The following is a 21441-nucleotide window of genomic DNA, read 5'->3' as shown; positions in this document are numbered from 1 at the left end:
TACTACAAATATATAACCCAAACTTTTTCCCCCTATAGGAAGTTGTCCTGGAAGAAGGTACAATTGCTTTTCAAAATTGGGTTAAAACAGGAACAGAAGTTTACAGACAGTTCTGGATCTTTGACGTGCAGAATCCAGAGGAAGTGAGAGTTAACAGCAGCAAAATTAAAGTTAAGCAAAGAGGTCCTTACACATACAGGTGAGTCCCCACCACAAAGTGGCACTCTTTCCTTGACTTCATGTATTTCTGAAAAAGCTTCCATTTGACAAATGTCATTGTATCAAAACGTACTTTGTATTTTCTTGTCATTAATATATATTGAAATACTTTGTTTCTGCCTATATAAAATCCTAACTTAAGGATTTAACTAGTAAAAGAGATACAATTTCAGGAAGAAAATTATAGGAGTTTTACCTTTGTGGCTTACATTCACAACAATTTTAAATATACATGCTAAATAGAAAAAAAACCTATCAAAAATTTAAAAATCAAAGTATTTTAGAAGTCCTAAAGTTGAATGTGTAGGTTATAGGAGTGGATCCCACAGTGTGGCTCCTGGACCAGCAATATCCACATCACCTGGAAACTGAGCAGAAATCCAAATTCTCAGGCCCCTCTTAGATCACATGAATCCAAGTACTCTTGGTGTGGAGCCCAGCAAGGAGTTTTACAAATACTTGGGATGATTTCAATACATACTCAAGTTTGAGAACCATAGCATTAAGCTGACTTTACATAACTACAATACCTGAAAAGGATTTATATTCAGTCTTATTTCTGGGTCATATGAGTGTTTGTCTATTAGTAGTTTCATTCTTACATTTTCTCCAGTACTGAGACTGAATTAAGCTGTATCTTTATCTTAATAGTTTAACACACTTTTGCACACTTTTGAATAGAATCATAGAATATCAGAACTAGGGGGAAAATAATGAGGCAGAAGTTTTCATTTCATAGATTAACAAAAAAAAAACCTGCCCAGGGGACTTGAAATGACTTGTCCACTTTAACACAAACCTAGGACCTGATAACTCTTGACTTTTGTGTACATTTTCTCCTAATTAAATTATAAACTATGCTTTGATAGGAGAAATAATTAAATTCAGGGGACTATACATATGTCTTTTCCAACTATCAAAGTAAGAAAAGGGGAGACTGAGGTGCTAAAATTACTAACCTTATCCAAGGATTAGGAATATATTTATGATACCCATATGAGAACAGAGTTAAGTCTTACTGGATCATTTGTTATACAAATGTAGACTTTCCCCTCAAGAATAATTACAACTAGTTGTTCACTGTGATCAAGTATTACCACAAAATTTCACATTTGGAATGATTTCTTACAATTCGCAGTAATAGTTGTTAGAATTTGAAAACTCATTGTGGTTTTTTAATATTTATTTTCTGTGGAAGGCCATGTTTTTACTTTAAAGGATAAATTGGGGAATGGGAAAACATACAACAATGAATCCGGTCCTAGTCCTGCTCTGGCAGGTGACAGCTACTATCCATTTTATTCTTTAACCTTTCTCTCTAAGAGATGAAAGTGGGGGTGGGTGAGATGTGATTAACTTACTTACAGGGGCAGTGAGGGAGGGCTGGGGAATAGAAGGTGGATTTACAACTAAACTATAGAAACAATAAACTCCTATTTACATAACAACGTTAAAGGGATTTATGATCACTTATAAGTCATCTTGTCTCATGGTGTCACCAAAATGGAGATAGTGTCTGCTTGGATGCCTTAAATAATGGGAAAATACCTTTCAGCAATAGTTAATAGTTTCAGAGTCATCCATGTGTGGAAGTGAGCCTGCTTCCCCATAAAATTATACCCTGAATTCAGTTGAAATTGGAAGTGGAGGAGGATGTCCCTCCTCAGTGAGAACCACAGGCTTATTTGACTGCTGAAGTGAGCCTGATGAAAATTTGACTGACAAGCTGTAACACGGGTCAAAACATGAAACTGCCCGGATTAAGATCTGAATTATATACATTCCAACCTACACCAGCTCTCTGAATAGCCAGTAATTCCTTCACAGTATTCTAGATCCAACATAAATCTTTTTTTTTTTAAGTTACTTTGGCAGTAGTACAAAGAAAGCAATCTTGGGCTAAATCTGAGGCAAGTTCCTGCCTTTAACTGTATTAATCAACACTTTCTAAAACTTGCATATATTCTAATTTTTAAACAAAACATTGAGTGATTATATTCTCTTTTTTAAGAGTACATTCTAAACGCAGCCGTCCAGTTTAAAGATTATTCTGTTAGTACCATCTACTGGTATAATGTTGTAAATACAACTAAGTAAAGGAATTTGGGTCACGATTATTTTGCTGTTTCAATCTATATATAGATAAATATTCCTGAAAATAAAAGGGTTGTAATTTTAAGTGTTAATAATATGTAATCTAATTTTAAAATACAGTTATCTAAGAGAAAATAGTGATTGAATAGTAATAGACTGTCCTGGCTCTTTGTATGTCTCCAGTACTCCAAGAAGAGGAAATAATAAAGTTTTGATGAGATTATATTAGAAATAAAATTTAATTCTATCTTTTTGAGAATTCCCTTTTTAAAGAATATGAACAATTAATTTATTCATTCAAAAATATTTATCGAAAACTTAACATGTACCAGACACTGCTTGGGTGTACAAAATACTTATTTACCTAATCGGCAGGGATTTACATTTTTATTATACCTAGTCAAAATCAGGTGTTTTTCTTGGTTTGTTTTGTTTTTACATTTCAGTCCTATGTTTTTTTACATTCTTAAGTTAGGTAACAAAAGACTATTAGAAACTCACATCATAGACACTGAGATATATGACAGCAATGAATAATGCATGTATCTTATTTCATCTCAGTAAATATCTTGTTCTTGCAAAAGATTTTTTTACCTAAACATCACCCTTCACCATATTCCTATAAAGTAGTTGGTACTTTGCCTAGAGATTTTAGAGTCAGGAGCTTAGAACTAATGAGGAGACAACACATGGCAAGGGATGGAAGGGAAATGATCTGTAAAATGGAAATTATATTCCATTAGTTCTCTTTAATTCTCGTTAAAATACTAGAAATGATGGACAAGCCAGTGCTAGGAAGGCTGTGCACTTCGAACACTCCTTCTAATATAAGAAAACATGCTGTTACTATTCCCCTGCTTAAACCTCTCTCCCGTCCCCTGCTGACCCTCCAGATAAAAGCTGAACATTTGAGTATGGGACACAACACTTTAATATTTGAGATCTTGCTTATTTCAGTGGCTTTATTTCCTATGACTCTCCTTACTTGGGCTCTGTAAACCAACCTTATTGAAACGTGCATTTCTAAAAGTACACCATGTTCTTTTTATCTTACACTTTGTACCCTACTTTACCTAACTAAACTTCGATTTGTCATTCAGACACTTAATGTGGAACTGTATCTTGTCCATTATCCCCACCATGACTATCTCAAGCCAGGGTTTGAAGCTGTTCTGTGTTTTCCCACAGACTGTGTAAACTCTAATAATAACACATATTCCTTCTCCCCTGCTATGCAAACCTAAGAACCCCCTTCTTGTTAATTTGCTAGACTCAGGATTGGCTTGTTTATCATTTTAATCTACTTGTTTAGCATAATTTCCAACATAGGCTAGGTACTCAAAAATTATTTGCTGCATGCATGAATGGCATTTGAGAATCAATGTTCACTTGAAACACTTTTTAAAATTTTATTTACTTCTGTTTTTCAGAGTTCGTTATCTAGCCAAGGAAAATATAACCCAGGACCCTGAGACCCACACAGTCTCTTTCAGTCAGCCCAATGGTGCCATCTTTGAACCCTCACTATCAGTTGGAACAGAGAATGACACTTTCACCATTCTCAATCTGGCTGTAGCAGTAAGTATACAAACAGCAAAATTACTTGTTTTGAAATATTCTATAATCCAAAATAATCTCATGTTTACAACTATTATTAGATATTATTTAGTCATTTTTATGAAAGTGTGTTCTTATGTCATTAATTTGAATTAAGATCATTTGGAAACATGACAAGATCATATAATCAACTGAATTACATGACCACTTAAAGTGCACCATTAAAAAGGTAGGATTTTAAAGTCTCTTCCCGTGGCTCACACTAGGCAGAGAAATGTAATCATTCAGAGATTAGGAAACATTACACTCTTAGTCGTGGCAAGATTTTGTAGTAATTTAAAGAATACAGTTAAAATTGTTCTATCAAACTTAATTCTAGTATTTATCCATTTATTTGTTAAACACCTGATGCTGCAATTGATCACTTAAACAGTGATTTTCTTTTTGTAGGCTGCAGCCCACCTCTATCCAACTACACTTATGCAAGGATTGCTCAATTCATTTATCAAAAAGTCCAAATCTTCTATGTTTCAAAGAAGAACTGTGAAAGAACTATTGTGGGGCTATACAGATCCATTCTTGAAATTGGTTCCATACCCTGTTGTTACCACAGTTGGTGTGTTTTATCCTGTGAGTACCAAAACTGAATGTTGCTATTGTTACTTTAATTGGATAAATATAATGGCATTGGCAATTTTATAATTCTATAGTTTAGTGTACTAACCCTATTTGTGATCTGGGAATACATACTCTACTTTTTAGAAAGTCTCTATCTATCTCCATGGATTTAGCTTTCCTTGGCAAAATTCACTTACCCAAATTTAACAATTAAATTTAAAATTCGGAAACTGAGATTTAATAAGATTTCTACTCATCAATAAATATCCACTTGTTTAAAGTTAGTTTGTAAATTGGTAAGGTTTTGAACATTGTTTTCAGTTTTCATTTCCTGTCTAAAAAAATCCAAGTTTAATACCATATTTTTATTTGTGTTAAATATATTCACGTCATCTTCCTTCTCTAGACCTCTTACAAATTCGTTTTAATATAAATTTAAGTTAGCCAAAATTGCACATGAGACTGATACATCAGCAATGTCATATTTTCATAGAATTAGTTGATAAGAACATCTGTTAATCTACAAATATCATGAAATGGCAGTATGAAGATGAAAGAAAATGTGAACTTGGTGATGTACCTAGTTACAGCTTAATGTTTTGAATTATACATAGGACAAGATGACTCCTCAGTTGATATTTTGATTTCATTTGGCACTATATGTGATATTACTTATATTCTGCAGTTCATTGTTGTATTTTACATTTAGATGGATTTCAGGGTTGCAAGGTTATATGTCAATTAAATATGAATGTACAGTTATTTCAGAGATCAGAGATTCAGTAACTTTTTTTTTTAATTGAAGTGTAGTCAGTTTACAATGTGTCAGTTTCTGGTGTACAGCATGTTTCAGTCATACATATACATACATATATTCCTATTCCTTTTCATATTCTTTTTCATTAGAAGTTACTACAAGATATTGAATATATAGTTCCCTGTGCTACACAGAATAAACTTACTATCTATTTTATATATATTAGTTAGTATCTGCAAATCTCGAACTCCCAATTTTTCCCTGCCCGTCTCCTTCCCTCTGTGGTAACTGTAAGTTTGTTTTCTGTGTGTGTGTGAGTCTGTTCTATTGTAAGTAATATTTTTTAACTCAAATACTCTTAACTCTTTCCTGGGCTAATTCTGTTTTTAATTTTGTGTACCTGATCTTCAGTAAGCACTTACTAGAGATCATGACATTTAGAATACTTCTAGAAATCTGTCATTGTTCTCATAGGTTTTGTTCACTATCCCCTCACCTCAGTGTGATAACAGCAGTGATCAAAATGGCATTTCTGGCTTAAGGATGACAGAGTGCTGGAGCTGGGTCATGTCAGCTTCTGATTGTTGTTTTCTTCCTTTGTCTCAGCATCTAGCACTTATTTCTAGGCACCTGTTAAGAGTCTACCTTTTTAAAATGTAAAGACCAATCATTTAAAAACTTCATTGCATATATATTTCATACCATGTAAGTTAATTATGAATAAGTAGTGTTTGACAAACGTTAATTATATATTTTATAACACAGAAAATATGGCTTGTTCTAGAGGTAGTGTTTTTTTGTGCATTTCTTTCCAGTACAATAATACCGCAGATGGAGTTTATAAAGTTTTCACCGGAAAAGACAACATAAGCAAAGTTGCCATAATTGACACATATAAGGGCAAAAAGTAAGTATCCAGGTAAAGTGTGTGTGTGTGTGTGTGTGTGTGTGTGACACTAGGGGACTGTAAGGCAGGTAAGTGGTCTAGTAACAACTGCTAAGGCACAGGCACCCACCTGTGGAACACAGCGGCCTATATCTCAGCCCTAGGAACGAACTCCTGTTGTGCCAGGCGTTATCCCTTTAGTTGCGACGACTGGCCACACCAGCACAGAGCTGCCGAGTACCAGCCCTACTTGGGGGTTGGCCTCTATGCATAAGTTCTCTCACCTAAAGAAATCTAAGGGGACTGTTTGCATCTCTGCGGCATAACCAGCACTATCATGTACCCATACAATTACATAACCATGAATGGAAAGGAAGACAACACCTCAACTCTTTGTCTAGCAGGTAGGAAAATATATCTTACTGTTATTTTTGTTTTTGTTTTTGTTTTTCTTACTGAGCATGTCAAAAAAAAATTGTTCCTTCCAGTGACATGATGTAATGTGTCTATAAAGATGGAAGCTCAGTGAATCCATGCCAGTGCTTTCATGATCTTCTCCTTCAAAATTTTCTCATAATAGTTTTCTATATTGGTAACACAGCTTTTTAAAGACTTTTTCAATGCAAAAGTGGAATTAGTATTTTATGTTCTAAAATTTACATACTAAATTTGAAAATAAAGAGCCTGCCTCCTATGAAGTAGTAACAGAATGAGATACATTCATAGAGCCAGGATTTCCTTTCATTCCCCAGCTCCTGCCTGTTCATCTGTCTAAAATAGACTTTCTTGATATATATTGGGGTTCTTCCTTTTTTTTCTCAGAGTTAAAATGTGTTTTAGAGCAGTTATTTCCTGACAAAAAGAAAGTAATGGAAGTCAAAATATATGAAATCTTTTTATTAATTAACCTCATGCTAAGTCCCTATCTCAAAATTGCATACAACAGTTAAATACTCCTGTATTCCTTTATCTTGTATTCCTTTGTCTTCTACAGAGACCATAGTCACATATATTTTATAGAAAAGTCTAATGGAGGAAAGCAAACACTTGTAAATACTCATTTCAGGGGAAATCATATCACTGTCTGGTGAAAAACATGAGTATTTCCTCCATTTAAATATTACAGAGAGGTTTTGAGAAGAGTTAGTAGGTGCTCCAAACTTGGGTAAGAATTTCACAATAAGATTATGCTAAGGTTAATTTAACTGATGGCGAGACTGAGCATGATTAACAGCTTATGTTGTTTAAAAAAGCGACAGCGTGCCTTGACATCTTACTAGATGGGTTTTTCACCCTCCTAACATACCATTTTTCCATCATCAAAAATTGGCTAAGAGTACAGAGAAACTATCACTACTGTTGTTTTTATTGTTTCCAGATATTTTAACATATATCTTATGTAGATACCAGAGTATAAATGAGTAAACTCTGTCCAGCTTTAATGCCAGCTCATACAAGAGTTAAAAGGGGGGAGAGTATAAATCCATCTACTACACGTTTCCAGTCTCTACTGATCGAACACCTGCTTCTCTTTCTTTCCTCCTCCACACTCCCCTCTTGTCCCCAGTTACCCACTTAATATTTTCCTCCAGTTCAGTTTGAACACTCTCTCCCACTGGGGAAAAAAACTTTCCCCTAAAAGATCTAAATTTCTGAAATGTATTTCTCAATGCTCTTTTCTGCAGAATTCTGTCAGTTCCAAGTTGTTTCTAACATTTGGCAGTTTTTATTTTGTAATCTGGTCACTTAATGATATCAGACATTTCATTCATCTCAAGAAGATGAAAACTTCAAACAAAACATAGACCAAATGATGTAGAACATTTCTTAAACTTAGTTTGTCATGTCTAATCAATATTATTTTAGTAGACGTAATGAATCCTAATAGACAAAGAAAGTAATGTGAGAAAGTGTTCTGGAAATGAGAATGTTCATTTTCTTTTCTTTAATCCCTAAGGAATCTCTCCTATTGGCCAAGTTATTGTGACATGGTTAATGGTACAGGTAAGGGAAATGTTTTGTGGTAATAATCACAATGGAACCACCTCCTTTCTCCCCACATAATCCACCACCATACCTACACTGTTCTGGAGGCTGAGGGTAAGCAATTACCTCTCTTTATATCCCTCCACCATAATGCAGAGTGTCTATTCTGGTACAGGCTTAGTAAATGTCTGTCTAACATGATGGGATTTCTGAAGATTAACCACTGAGGATTAGCCTTTACTGTATTACCGGGGAAATGTTCGCTTTGTAAAAACTTGACTGAATCAACTGCTTTCCTGGCCACAAAATTAAGGGGTTAGAAAAATTTAGAGTAGTAGTTACTGTTTACATCTTTTTTAAATACTCTAGGGATGATAAGTTTTAAAACTGAAAGTTTTTAAAAATGAAGATATTACAGAAGGTAAAACATATGTCCAAGTGGAGCTTTCGTATGAGGCAGAATCAGTGAAGTTGCAAGACGAGGCCATACAGTTGGAATAAGATGGTCAGAATGAGAGAGAGAACAGCAGGAACAAAAACAAGGTGAAGTACTAACCAGAAAAATGTATGCAAAAATGTACATTCTGAATTAGACTTGGGAGGAAAGAAGGTACAGTGAGTCCATTTACAGATCCAGCTTATTTTTTTTCTTGAAGAAAAGCAAAGTATACATATGCCTATTAGTTCAAGAATTAATGTTTTAAAAAGCAATGGAAATTGAATACCATGAGGTAATTAAAATCAGAGGTGAGCTGTCAGCTATTAAGAAGCCAAAGTAGAGCATAATGTTTACAAACTTGGTGAAGCAATACTTATAGGAAGGTATAATGTATTGTTATACTGTTATATTTCATTTATCACAAGATCATCACAAGAGTGTAAATGAAATGTTGTAAGATTCCAAGGTTGGCGCACTTACCAGAAAAAGAACATGGTATTCATAACTGAAGGGTGGGTCTTACTCTTTTCATCAAATGAATTCAGTGGTGGGTCATTTTGGTGATATTCATTTGTGGAGCAAAGGGAGGAATTATCTAGTTATTTCTTCTCCTATCCAGTGTGTGCCATGGATCTTAACCATAGTAGAGATTCAGTAAACTCAACAAATGCCCTTCTATTTTGATGTATACATTTTCAAACTATTTGCATGGAATTCTGTTTAGTGAGAGAACTTTAATAAGTGATTTAAAAAATATTAAACAGCCATTAGGCAGATGAATGACTATCAAAAGTAAAAAACAACATTGACCAAAACAGGAGTTGTAACTGACCCTGAAGGTAATAAAAGTGCACTCTACTGATAGGGTGGGGGCGTTCTAAAACCAAACACAATCCTCGTTTTAACAACATGTGGTTTTGCTATTGTTTTTTAAACTCTTGTTTAAGGAGTGGGAACATTTAATATGAAATTGAGTACCAATGAATGTGTACAGTACAGAGTTGTTGAATATCTGGTAGCTGTTAGCCATACATCACAGTTAAGCACTGGAACTCTGCTAGAGCAAACAAATGTTCTGTAAGTATAAAGCACACTGACTGGATTTTGAGATTTGTTAACTTTTATATTGATTACGTGTTAAAATGATACTTCGGATATATTGGGTTGAAGAAAATAGAACTGATGCTTTTATCATTTTTAAATGTGGCTTCTGGAGAATTTTTAACTCACATATACAGCTTGCATTATATTTCTATTAACTATGCTGGAATCAAGATTTCTAGACTTGTCTGGGACATGCACACTACATCTAATCCTTTGCCCCTGGCCTGATTTTTAAACAGATGCAGCCTCCTTTCCACCTTTCGTTGAGAAGACCCTGGTATTGCAGTTCTTTTCCTCTGACATTTGCAGGTAAGACAAAGACACCCAGCTATTTCTCCAGCTCAGAATCCTTTCCCCAACTGACAAAACACAGACCACCAAGATCACACTCAAAAATCAAGTTATTTGAGAAAAATAAATTTATGGAAGTTTTTCTTGATAGATTAAGAATACACACAGTATGAAAATCATAGTGTGTTTATTAAGTCTTTAAAAAATTAACGAATGCAGAAGTAGTGCAAATCACTCTCTTGTCATCTTTAAGCAAGAACTATTTTTTCTGTCTTCTATTAAACTAGTAGTATGTTTAGTAACAGTCAAGTCTGGAAGGGCGTGCCCAAACTTCCTAAAGATGTCCAGAGATGATATACCATCGTCACTATGTTAACGTGCTCTACTGACACTACAGCACCTGTTCAAGTTTATGCGTCAAAGCTACCACATAAGGATTGGCACCCACACCACTATGTCGAATCCTAGCCCTGTTTCTAAACTCTGCATGTTGTGGGCAAGCATTTAGTATCTCTGAAACATTTCCCTATCTGTAAAACTGAAGACAGGAGCATTTCTTCAAATAGGGATATCTGAGGATTAGAAAAAAAACATGTATTGAGCCCCAGTACATTGCTGAGATTATGGTGAACACTTGGGAAATGATGGAGGTGTAGGAGACATTTATCAAACACTCACATGCACATACCCCAGCAGGTGAGCAGCCTTTCTCTCCACGGTTAAGTTTTAGAAGACTAAAATTTTATTTTTATTTCACTTAAAGTGGACATAAATGAAGGATTTGATGGAGGCATATAAATATTGAATCTATAGAGGAAAACTATGAGAAATGTCTTCTGTATAAATATTCCAAGGTAGTTCAAAAGCAGGTATTATTCTCAGAAGCTTTTCAAAACAAAGGTCACCTCATACTCAGGTATTGAGTTCTGGTATGCTTTAAAATTTCACAAGATCTTCCTTTTCCTAAGAATTAAGCAAGAATTCTAAGATTATATCCAATTTTCATAAGTTAAGGCAATAATATAAATTTAAAAATAGGAAAAAAACACCACCACCACTCTCCAGAGTGAAGTTCTGGTTCCCAGAATGAAGCTTTCTCTTCCCTGTCTTTAGGTCAATCTATGCTGTGTTTGGAGCCGAAATTAATCTGAAAGGAATCCCTGTGTATAGATTTATTGTTCCATCCATGGCTTTTGCATCTCCACTTCAAAACCCAGACAACCATTGTTTCTGCACAGAAAACGTTATCTCAAAAAATTGTACATTATATGGTGTGCTAGATATTAGCAAATGTAAAGAAGGTAAGTAAAAGTTCTTAACTTCACAATCCATTCATAATTTACAGTCTTGTTTAAAATGTAAGTAAGTTTACCCTGGATTCCTTACCATCAGAAATTTAAAGTGAAAAAGCAGTAAGAGGCAGAAAATAAGGCTGGTAGTAGGGTAATTTTGTTTTAATTTTTGTACTGCTTTGGAAAATGTCTCTTTAGGTCCGTTGCCCACTTTTTGGTTGGGGTTTTCTTTTTTTTTTTTTTTTTGAGTTGTATGAATTCCTTGTATATATTAGATATTAATCACTTACGGGATACGTGGTTTGCAAATATTTTCTCCCATTCCATAGGTAGCCTTTTCATTTTTTGATGGTTTCCTTTGCTGTGCAGAATCCCTGGGCCCCATTTATACACAGGGTAAAATGAAAACAGTTCCTAAAATACACTTGAACATCTCAACTTATCCATCTGATATTGTGGTGACTTTTTCTACCTTAGAAAATGATAAATAAAAGTATATTTTCAGTATGTCTCTGAAATAAGAACTGACTCAAACATGAAATCTGGAATGTATTTTGTTTTGCTCACTTTCTTCATACTAGAGTGTATAAGAATAAAGAAAAGAAAAACCTCTTAAATAAATTCAGTCCACAGGCATATTACTGCCTGAATCATGAAGGTATATACTTGTAACTTTGTGATCAGCAGCTAAACTTTGTTCATTCCCATATATAACAGACATTAACTGACTGGATGATGCAGAATTTTCTATTTTTTTTTCGTTCAGTAACGACCAGATGTTAGAATATACCCTGACTTTCATCCCCTAGTTAGTATTCATAGCCAACTCTGCATCTTTTTTTAATTAAAAAGCTTTATTTTCAAGGGAATCTTTTCTACGAGGTATGTGAAATGAGGTAAATGATTTATTTCAGTTGTCCTTAAAACTTGTTTTCAGGAAAACCTGTGTACATTTCACTTCCTCATTTTCTGCATGGAAGTCCTGAACTTGCAATATCTGTTGAAGGCTTGAATTCAAATGAAGAAGAACACAACACCTATTTAGATGTTGAACCTGTAAGCAAATACATTATTGATCTGATTTAATATTGCTTTTTAAAAATGAAGGAAAAATTAAATTTTCTTTTTGTCAGTCACATTTATTGATCATATTTACTGTATCAAAATTTTGTTAAATTACCTACTTTTATTTGAAGGAAATTTACATTGATTTCTTTTATTGCTGCTTATGAAGTGCCAACGCAATTCAATTTTAGTTTTTCAGCATATGCAACTTTATAAGCCTTCTTGAATTACTCAAAGGTCAGAAATAGCAATGATGGAAATGATTCTAACTGGCTTAAAAGAATTTGGTATAAATTAAAATTTCATGCTTATTTTACATCTAATTTCTGTGTAAACAAAGGGACACTGTATGGGAGGGATTAAAAAAAGATTTTATGGGTATATGTGCATTTCATGCAAGAGCTATTATACTTAGTGCCAAGAAAAACCTATTAGATTTCCTACAGTGAAAGTTTCAACTTTTCATTTATTTGAATATTCTCCTTTTCAGCAGTCAAGGGAAATGCCAGAATTTTAGTAGTCATGTTTGACCTGAAATAATGATAGAAGTAGGATTCTAATTATATGGATGATAACACGGATTCTGACTGAATATATATTTGACCATGCATAGTTCAGGATGTAAATTATCTATATGACTAGTTTTCAGTATTATTATTGACTCCCAAAAACAAATTTAATTAAATACCACAAAACTATCTTAATCCTTGAATTAGGCTTGTAAAAAAACTGTGTGCATGTCTATACATTTGTATACACATAAAATGTAATTTTGGAGTTATATATGTAGTATTTAATATGCCAATTACTTTTTAGTACATTGCGCAAGTTTTGAGTAGTAGTTTCACCTTAGGTTCTACGTAACAGTAAAACTTAATTTCAGATACATGAAATGATGTTTTTAAAAGAAATCAATAATTAGTTTGTTCTCTTTCTAGATAACTGGATTCACTCTACGATTTGCAAAACGACTGCAGGTCAACATGTTGGTCAAACCATCAAAAAAAATTGAGTGAGTCTCCTGGACAGGTTCATTATGATTTTTAATATTTTCTTGTAAGAATGTGACTATATTCATGAAAGTAAGTGGAAATAATACAAAATTTAAAACAACTTGGCTTAATGTCATTAATTATTAAATGCTTATAACTTTTGAATTGTAACTAGTGTGTATTGAAATGGTATCAGCACATACTTTGGAATGAGTATTTGTTGGCATTTCTCATTTTGCTCTTTGCCCAAGTATTTCCATAACAATTGTTTCTACAATTCATATTTTAATTTCCTGAGTATAATTTGTTGAAAGGAAAATACATGCTTAGAAAAAGTTAATCTAATTAGAAAGCTGTCTGAGAAAGATCCCTATTAAAACTTAGTGACTTTTTTTTCCCCCTGTAATGAATCATTTAAGTTGTAACAGCAAATGATTTCTGAACATATATTTACAATGGTAAATTACTAGCATGTGTCATACATGTGTATTAGTATATATTTTCATAATTATTTTCAATGTATATTACAGAGCATTAAAGGGTCTGAAGCATAACTATATCGTGCCTATTCTTTGGCTTAATGAGGTTAGTATTTTTATCTATTAGTCACCAAAAATATTAACCTTCTTTATATAGAGAGAAAGCTTTGATACTTGAAAACTGAGTCTATATGTCTAGTATTGGAAGTTGTATGTGTTTCCCTTGCCCCTATGGGTGAGTTTATATATTGTCAATTATATGATTATTTGGGGAGAGCCAAATCACACAGAAATATCACCTTTCTTTGATTTCAGTGATTTTATTTTAGAAATACAAAATATGTCCTATCATATTAAATTATTTTTTTAATGTATTAAACACTTTTTCCTTACATGAACACTATGACAAGAAAAGAGTCATGCAAATGTGTAACTCCAAATTACTCAATGTGGATACTGCAGTGCTAATAAAAATCAACCAAGCTTATAAAGACCAGGTTAAAGTAGGTGTAGACAGTTTACGGTATTGCCTGACAAGATATTTTTAGAGTAAATCATGCAACTGATTAGCCATAGAATTAGAAAATGCACTGCATAAGCCTTTAGAGGATGGAATATGTTGATCCCCTGCCATTTCCCTCTGTCACTAGGTAACAAACATCCTTCAGAAAATAGGAAAATATTTCAGTAAGACCACTGTACAGATCACCGAAACCAGTGTATTGAAGAGTGCTACATAACATGTCTGTAGGGAGGGGGACTATGTTTAGTCGCTAAATATTCTACCTTGGCATTTGTTGCCTTCTATTGACACGCAAAAGGAATTCCACTGGCTTCTCTTATAGATACAGATGAATAACACCTATATACATCGATGGAGGGTTTTGGGTATTTTGCTGCACTAATCTCCCAAATTAATGCTAACTATTAACTTGATTACAGACTGGCACCATTGGTGACGAGAAGGCAGAAATGTTCAGAAATCAAGTGACTGGAAAAATAAACCTCCTTGGCCTGGTAGAAATGATCTTACTAGGTGTTGGTGTGGTGATGTTTGTTGCTTTTATGATTTCATATTGTGCGTGCAGATCAAAAAGGGAGTAAACTAAGTAAGTTTATAATTTAAAAAAAAACTTGTTTTAATTTTATCAAAAAGGGGTTATAAATTAGGCTGTTGATATTTCTGGAAAAGTCCAGGCAACTATGGTTTTTAATGTATCCTTGCAGTTTTGAGCTGCTAAATGTAAATTAAAGCATAAATGAAGACTGAATGAGTAATAAAGTCTATTGGTATTAAGCAGGTCACTAAAGTTCACCTTTATTCTGGAAAGGATAGGCTAAAAGATGAAGTTGTCATTTTTGATAAGTTAAAATGTTGCACAAAAGATACATATGTATTGACACACCTTTTGATTCATCCATCTCGGAACATACCTCCCTATCTTTTAGCCTACCTATCCACCCACTCACCCTCCTATCTATCTGTTTCTTTACCTACATATCCTTTTGTCCAGGTACACACCCTTTGATCCATCCATCTAGGAACCTACCTCCCTATCCACCCACCTACCATTCTTCCTGTCTTTCTCCCTCCACATCTCTCTCTTTACCTGTCTATCCATTCGTTCAGCCACACACCTTTTGATCCATCCATTGAGGGACCTACCTCCCCATGCACCCACCCACCTTTCTTTTTCTTTCTTTTTCCTTCCTCCCTCCCTATCTTTTTATCCTACCTATCCACCCACCCACCTTCCTATCTATTTGTTTACCTACCTGTCCATTCCTCCAACAACAGACCCTTTGATCCATCCATCCAGGAACCTACCTCCCTATTCACCCATCTATCTATCTTTCTGTCTTTCTCTCTGTCCCAATCATCGGTCTCTCTGTGTGTCTGTCTGTCTTTTAGCCTACCTATCCATGTACTCACCCTCCTATCTTTTTACCTACATATCCATTCGTCCAGTCACAGACCTTTTGATCCATCCATCTAGAAACCTACCTCCCTATCCACCCACCCATCTTTCTCTTTCTTTCTTCCTCTCTTTTAGCCTACCTATCCACCCAACCACCCTATCTTATCTCTTTACCACCTACCCATTCTTCCAGTGACAGACCCTTTCATCCATCAATCTAGGAATCTTTCTGTCTTCCTCCCTTTGTATATCTATGTTTTAACCTACCTATCCACCCACTCACCCTCCTAACTGTCTCTTTACCTACATATCCATCCATCCGCCACAGACCTTTTGATCCATCCATCTAGGAACCTATCTCCCTATCCACCCACTCTCCTCTCTTTCTCCTTCCCTATCTATCAAAAAAAATACATATTAACTTTTCTTGATTATTTTTGGCTAGCTAATTATAAAGTCACAAATAGTTAATTTTTTGTAGAATTAAAAATAGTAGATATTTGGGGAGACTGAAATTTAGAAGAAAAAAATGAAAAGGGAAATTCACTAGGCTAGAAATTAATGAAAACTAAAAACTCAATAAATGATAGAGACAAAATAAGTTTAAGATATGCTATTTTAAAATTAAGGTAACCTTTAAAAATAAAAACAGGATTGCTGCACATACATAATCTGTCCAAAATCAGGATGTGCACACTAGATGTTTAATGTGGAAGTCCTGATGAATGATTACAACTCACAAGCTAAAACAATGTATCAGTCCAAGTAAGTAAGAGAAAAACAATGTTCAACACAGTAAAACCAAATCAGAGTTAACAGGAAAAATCAGGTAAATGTGGACAGATGTGGGTTTTGGAAAAATTGTGGAAGTGGCTCAGGCCTCTGCGATTTAGATATTAGTGCTCGTGACCCCTTGCGCATAAAGAGGAATGAATGTCTGACTCTACCAGCCCTAAGTCGAAGCCTTTCTTTAATACTCACATGTGGCACTGGTATAGCCTGTGGGGGAAATTTTTTACTTCCCCCATACTTTCCATCTGCCCTCCCTTACCAGGAACCTCAAATATATGTATACAATCTAAATCAAGGCCATGTACTTGCTATGAAAAATCACCAAAACGTCTTTCTACTCTACTTCCAGTCAGATTGTTGACTATCAACTGTCTTACGTAGAAATTCTAGAACAGCCACTGGTAATTACAGAACTTGTATTATGCAACAGAATCATGCTAAATATTTCACGTGAATTATCACAGCTAATCCCTAATACAATTTAATGACTTTCCAATAGCCAGGAATTCATCAACATCCATTCTATCTTTTGCAGACATTCCAGAACACAATTTTAAACATGCAAAATTGCCTATATTCCAAGTGTTAATCAGTCAAATTGAAGCTTTAAAAAAATAAGTGGAATATTTGGGCCAGTATTTTTACATATATGAGATTGAGAGCTTGGGCCTAGAAAGGCAACTGAATCTTTGGTTCTGATCGTTTCTGCCACCATTTATTCACTACAAAGATGACGGACCCAATTCTGCCTACATACAGTTTGGACAGACTGTATTCAACATGCTAATCTAACATATTAACATTATAATAAAGGAACTATTGGGTCTCCTTTATGACCTGTCATTAGTCTAGTAACAAGTAAGTTATGATTAAACAAAATAATTCATACGACCATTCATGTGATAGATAGAAAAGATTATTCACTGAAAAGCCAAATTACAAAAACTGTTCTAGTGGGAAAATAGGCTTTTCAGAATGAAGTACAGTAGTTACAAATATTTTTCTACATTATAACCTATTAAAATTACATGATCAGTTTCATAGTGCTTAATAAGGCCTGCATGCCAATTATTTTGGGTCTATACATGGCTAAATTAAATTGAAAGGCTGAAAAATGTCTAGAGTATCTTTGTCAATAGGTAAATTGATTTGGCTTAAACTATGTATTTTTCTTTATAAACACAGAAACATTTTTCTATGGAGATTTCTTGATATACTAGATTTAGAATCACAGACATAGATTTCCTTAAACAAGCCTCAGTTTTGAGTATTACAATAATTACACCTATGAACAGATTCATAGATAACCGAAAAAATGAGAACATGGATGTACAATAGGGAATAAAGCATAAAATTGTGGAGCTTAGTGGTTTTACTCAATAGATCATAAAGAGAATAAGCCAACCGTCCTTTCAAAAGTAGTCATATGTACACCTCCAAGTGGATGTTGGTCCTAAGAGACAGCAAAGAGTGCAAATGCTCATCCAGAGCAGATTTAATTCACTGCCCCACCTTACCTGGCTATGAGCAGCTCTGGAGAGTTGGGAAGCAGCCTTCCATGCATCCTTGAGTGGGAAAACAATGTTATCGTTGATGTACAAATCTGAGTATTACCTGTTTTTCTTCCACCGCTTTCTGATAAGTATTTACCTGTGTTCTACTTTCCAGGAAGCAAATGAGTCTGTACATTTATGCACCAGCTACGTCAGGACTTTCTTCATATCGACCTACAAAATGAAGATTTAATATGCTTTATTTTTTGCAAAACACATCTTATTTTATAGGTGAAGAACTGGCATCTTTTTTTTTTTTTTGGCACTGAGCAGCAGCACATTTTTAAAGGATTATTAAAGTGTCATTAAAATCCATACTTTGAACAACAACAAAAAAAAGCACCTTTTAAAATTCAAAAAAATACACACAATTGAATTGATTTCAGTTTCTACCAACCTCACATGAGCATAATCCAATTATTTCTAATTGGTGCTGATTCACTCACTCATTGGTTCCCCAGTGGCAAACTGGGCAGAGGAGTGGACGTGGTAAACATATTCTGGACCATGAACTCTTGTCTTCATCATCAAGGGGAAATATCACTACCCTCATCAGTGTCCCTGCATACACAGACCCCAGGACTCTCACTCCTCTGCACTTCCTGAGCATCACCTATTTTGAAAGACATTTAGGAATGGAAACTCAATGACTAACCTATGAACCATCTATTATACTATAAATTTCCTTCTCTACGGACTCCTTTGTGCAGTAACAGCAGGCATTGTAACCATGCTCTGTATAACAATATGGGCTTATATTTTTGTCAGTGATTGTGCAAATGGACATGTTTGAGGACTGTGTCATTCTCCACGTTCGTCAGCTCTTCTGGAAATCTGCCCAGATTCTGATCTTTCTACTCAGTTGCATACAACTTATGCTTGACAACTTCAGCATGCTGTGCTAGTGTTAAGAGATGTAAATGATAATAAAGAAATCATTATGTGGAAGGTGACAAAGAATAGAATGTGCATTAATAGCTATTGGTTGTAATATTTCTTCTTTCATAGTCACCTCAGAAAGATTGGTTTCAATCATTAAAAGATGTTTTTCCTTAAATTCCTCCTGTATTTTGCCTAGTTCCTGTTGTGTCACAAAACATTTACTCTAATTTTCTGTCTGAAGTAGTCTATCTAAATTTTTAGTCCTTTATGAGTCTGTATTTCCCCTCTGAAACATTTCCTTTTGAAACTTTCTTTCTAAATGCAATCTTGACTCCCTTTTCCTAAGCTAATTTTTAAAGCAAGTTGGGAGAAAAGGTAAAAAAGATACTTGGTTTCATCCTTTACAGCAGCCAGACTTAAGTTCTAAATTGTGAAAGATCGTTCCTTTTGATTAGAAAACTTAGTGTTGGGTATCCTGCTTTCTTTAGCAGGGGTTCACTTATTACAGACAGCACTAGTCCTCCTGGAAAGGCTCCCATAGAAAAGGAAGACAGATCACATTCTGTCATGTTTTACACACAGATGTGTACAGGGCAAAGTATTAGTAACTGGTTTATCTGGATATTCAAGTCAAGAATAATTTAGTCTCTTCATGTTAGCTGCTGGGGTAAACAAACAAAAGCCCAAACCAAGGTACTACCAGTTTGGAAGGATCTTTAGAAAACCTGAACATACTCGAAACATACTGATGTACTTTCCTTTTATTTAATAGGGAAATACTTTTTCTCTCTCCCAATGACATGGACATGTAAGGTAAGGTCCTAGACATCCTCTTCTGATACTTCAGAATTTACTTTCTTTGCATTAGGATATTTGTGGACAAGTTTTTCTAAGAGAAATACAAAAGAAGATTCTTTCATTCTTAAACTAAGTAGGCCTGAATGTTGTAAAGTAGAAACTGTTCAAAAGAATTAGATGAGAAATTACATATCCACCTCATGGTAGAACTGTATAACCAGAGTCAAGTTTTTAAGTCTTCATACATAAATGCATCTCCTAGTATTTAGGTATAAGGAAACAGATTTTGACTTAAGAGTCCTTAGTACTGTTCAGCTAAATACATGTATAGTCTAATCTTTATCATTCCTCAGCATATTTTCTCTAAATTCTATAAATTATGTACAAGAAGAAAGATAATCCATAGACAGAGATAAGTGAAATACATTAAAAAATACCCAGCAGAAAATATCATGCTTTCTTTAAAAAATGAGAGAGGGATTTTCTATATTAAAATGATTTTCGATGTATGTGAATGTCCGTGTGCGTGTGTGTCTGCTGAGGGAGGAATGGGGCACTTTCGGGAATATATTCAATGTGTGGTTTACTGTTTGCCCTAGAAGAGTGTAATTGTACACATGGATGAATTTGTATACTGTATTCCGTAGGAAAAAAAAAAGGCACTATTTTGTAAAGAGGGACATTTTCATTCCAAACATTTTAAACACCAGAAAAAAATAGTTGTTCAAAACTTGAGTTTGGACATCTATAGCATCCACAAATGGGATAATATAAGCAGAGGGTCTACACAATCTTAAAATGGGCTAAGGCTTATTGCTGCTGACAAGTGCAAGAAGAAAAGAACCGTCTATACAGCTTTTAGTTCTCAAAAAAAAGACAAAAAGAGGTAAAGGGAGTAACATTTCAGGAAAAACGTAGCTATAGGCAAACTGGTAATCCCCGAAAATTTGCTCTTGTGAAAGTGCTATTTGTGTTTCGATTTTTTCATACGTGCATTAATCTGTCAATTGTAAACCATTATCAATGTCTGAGCTACAAAATAACCTTTCTAGCTGGAGTTTGTTTCAGGGGTGCTCCAACTGTCAGCTCACACTTTCTGGATGAAGTTCAATATATTAGCTACACTGTGGCTGCTCTCTCTTCGCCTGCCTCTTCTAGCCCTTCTACCACTTTAATAACCACTTTACTCAGATTTTCACTGTCCGTTACATTTTGGTGCCTATACCAACAGAATTACCTATGATAGCTTTTTCTGCGTTATTTGCAGTAAACTCAGCTAATGAACTACAAATGAGTTACTGTTTAGTATTTGTATCAAATACATACAGGCTTTTTCCTTTCATGGCTCAGAAGTAGCTACATTTTTAAACTGTTGTGAAAATTAAAACTTCCTTTATTAGAAAAATGATTTTACTTTTCACTTAAAATTTCTGAATGTGTCTTATGTCAGTGTTATTTGATACGGTTACTCTAACTGTATATTAGATATTTGTGTCCATGCATCAGCTACTGACATATTAACTCCTATTTCCTTTCCCTGGCTGTTCTCAGATGCCAGTAAGTTTATGTGTACACGCTCCAGAAATGTTCCATTCTGCACACTCATGAAGGGGAACTGAGACATACCTAGGACAAACCAAAATGTTTCAAATTTTAATTGCACCTATCCCTGGGGCAGGTGAGTCTGAGCATTTGAGCCCTTTCAGAGTCCTTTCGCA

General features: G+C 34.5%; 1 protein-coding gene and 1 long non-coding RNA gene across 15 annotated transcripts in view; one reads left to right on the top strand and one right to left on the bottom strand.

Moving 5' to 3' along the window:
* LOC102530127 (CD36 molecule (CD36 blood group)) overlaps positions 1–19100 on the top strand; it is a 282980-nt gene extending 263880 nt beyond the window's left edge. For all 11 annotated transcript variants that reach the window (XM_072965133.1, XM_072965134.1, XM_072965136.1 and 8 more), the window contains 12 exons: positions 39–199; positions 3744–3891; positions 4321–4500; positions 6061–6152; positions 8089–8135; positions 9900–9969; positions 11065–11252; positions 12181–12299; positions 13247–13320; positions 13831–13885; positions 14722–14888; positions 18159–19100. In XM_072965133.1, coding sequence (XP_072821234.1) covers positions 39–199; positions 3744–3891; positions 4321–4500; positions 6061–6152; positions 8089–8135; positions 9900–9969; positions 11065–11252; positions 12181–12299; positions 13247–13320; positions 13831–13885; positions 14722–14883 — 1296 coding nt within the window. In that variant the 3' untranslated portion in view covers positions 14884–14888; positions 18159–19100. The remainder of the gene's footprint in view (positions 1–38; positions 200–3743; positions 3892–4320; positions 4501–6060; positions 6153–8088; positions 8136–9899; positions 9970–11064; positions 11253–12180; positions 12300–13246; positions 13321–13830; positions 13886–14721; positions 14889–18158) is intronic.
* Positions 1–21441, bottom strand: part of LOC140697445 (uncharacterized) — a 155009-nt gene that overhangs the window by 30594 nt on the left and 102974 nt on the right. For all 4 annotated transcript variants that reach the window (XR_012074550.1, XR_012074547.1, XR_012074549.1 and 1 more), the window contains one exon: positions 18141–18217. This is a non-coding gene — a long non-coding RNA (uncharacterized lncRNA). The remainder of the gene's footprint in view (positions 1–18140; positions 18218–21441) is intronic.

Source organism: Vicugna pacos, chromosome 7 (genome assembly GCF_048564905.1).
Source record: "Vicugna pacos chromosome 7, VicPac4, whole genome shotgun sequence".
NCBI classification, from domain to species: domain Eukaryota; kingdom Metazoa; phylum Chordata; class Mammalia; order Artiodactyla; family Camelidae; genus Vicugna; species Vicugna pacos.
This window is presented reverse-complemented; position numbering and strand designations above follow the sequence as displayed.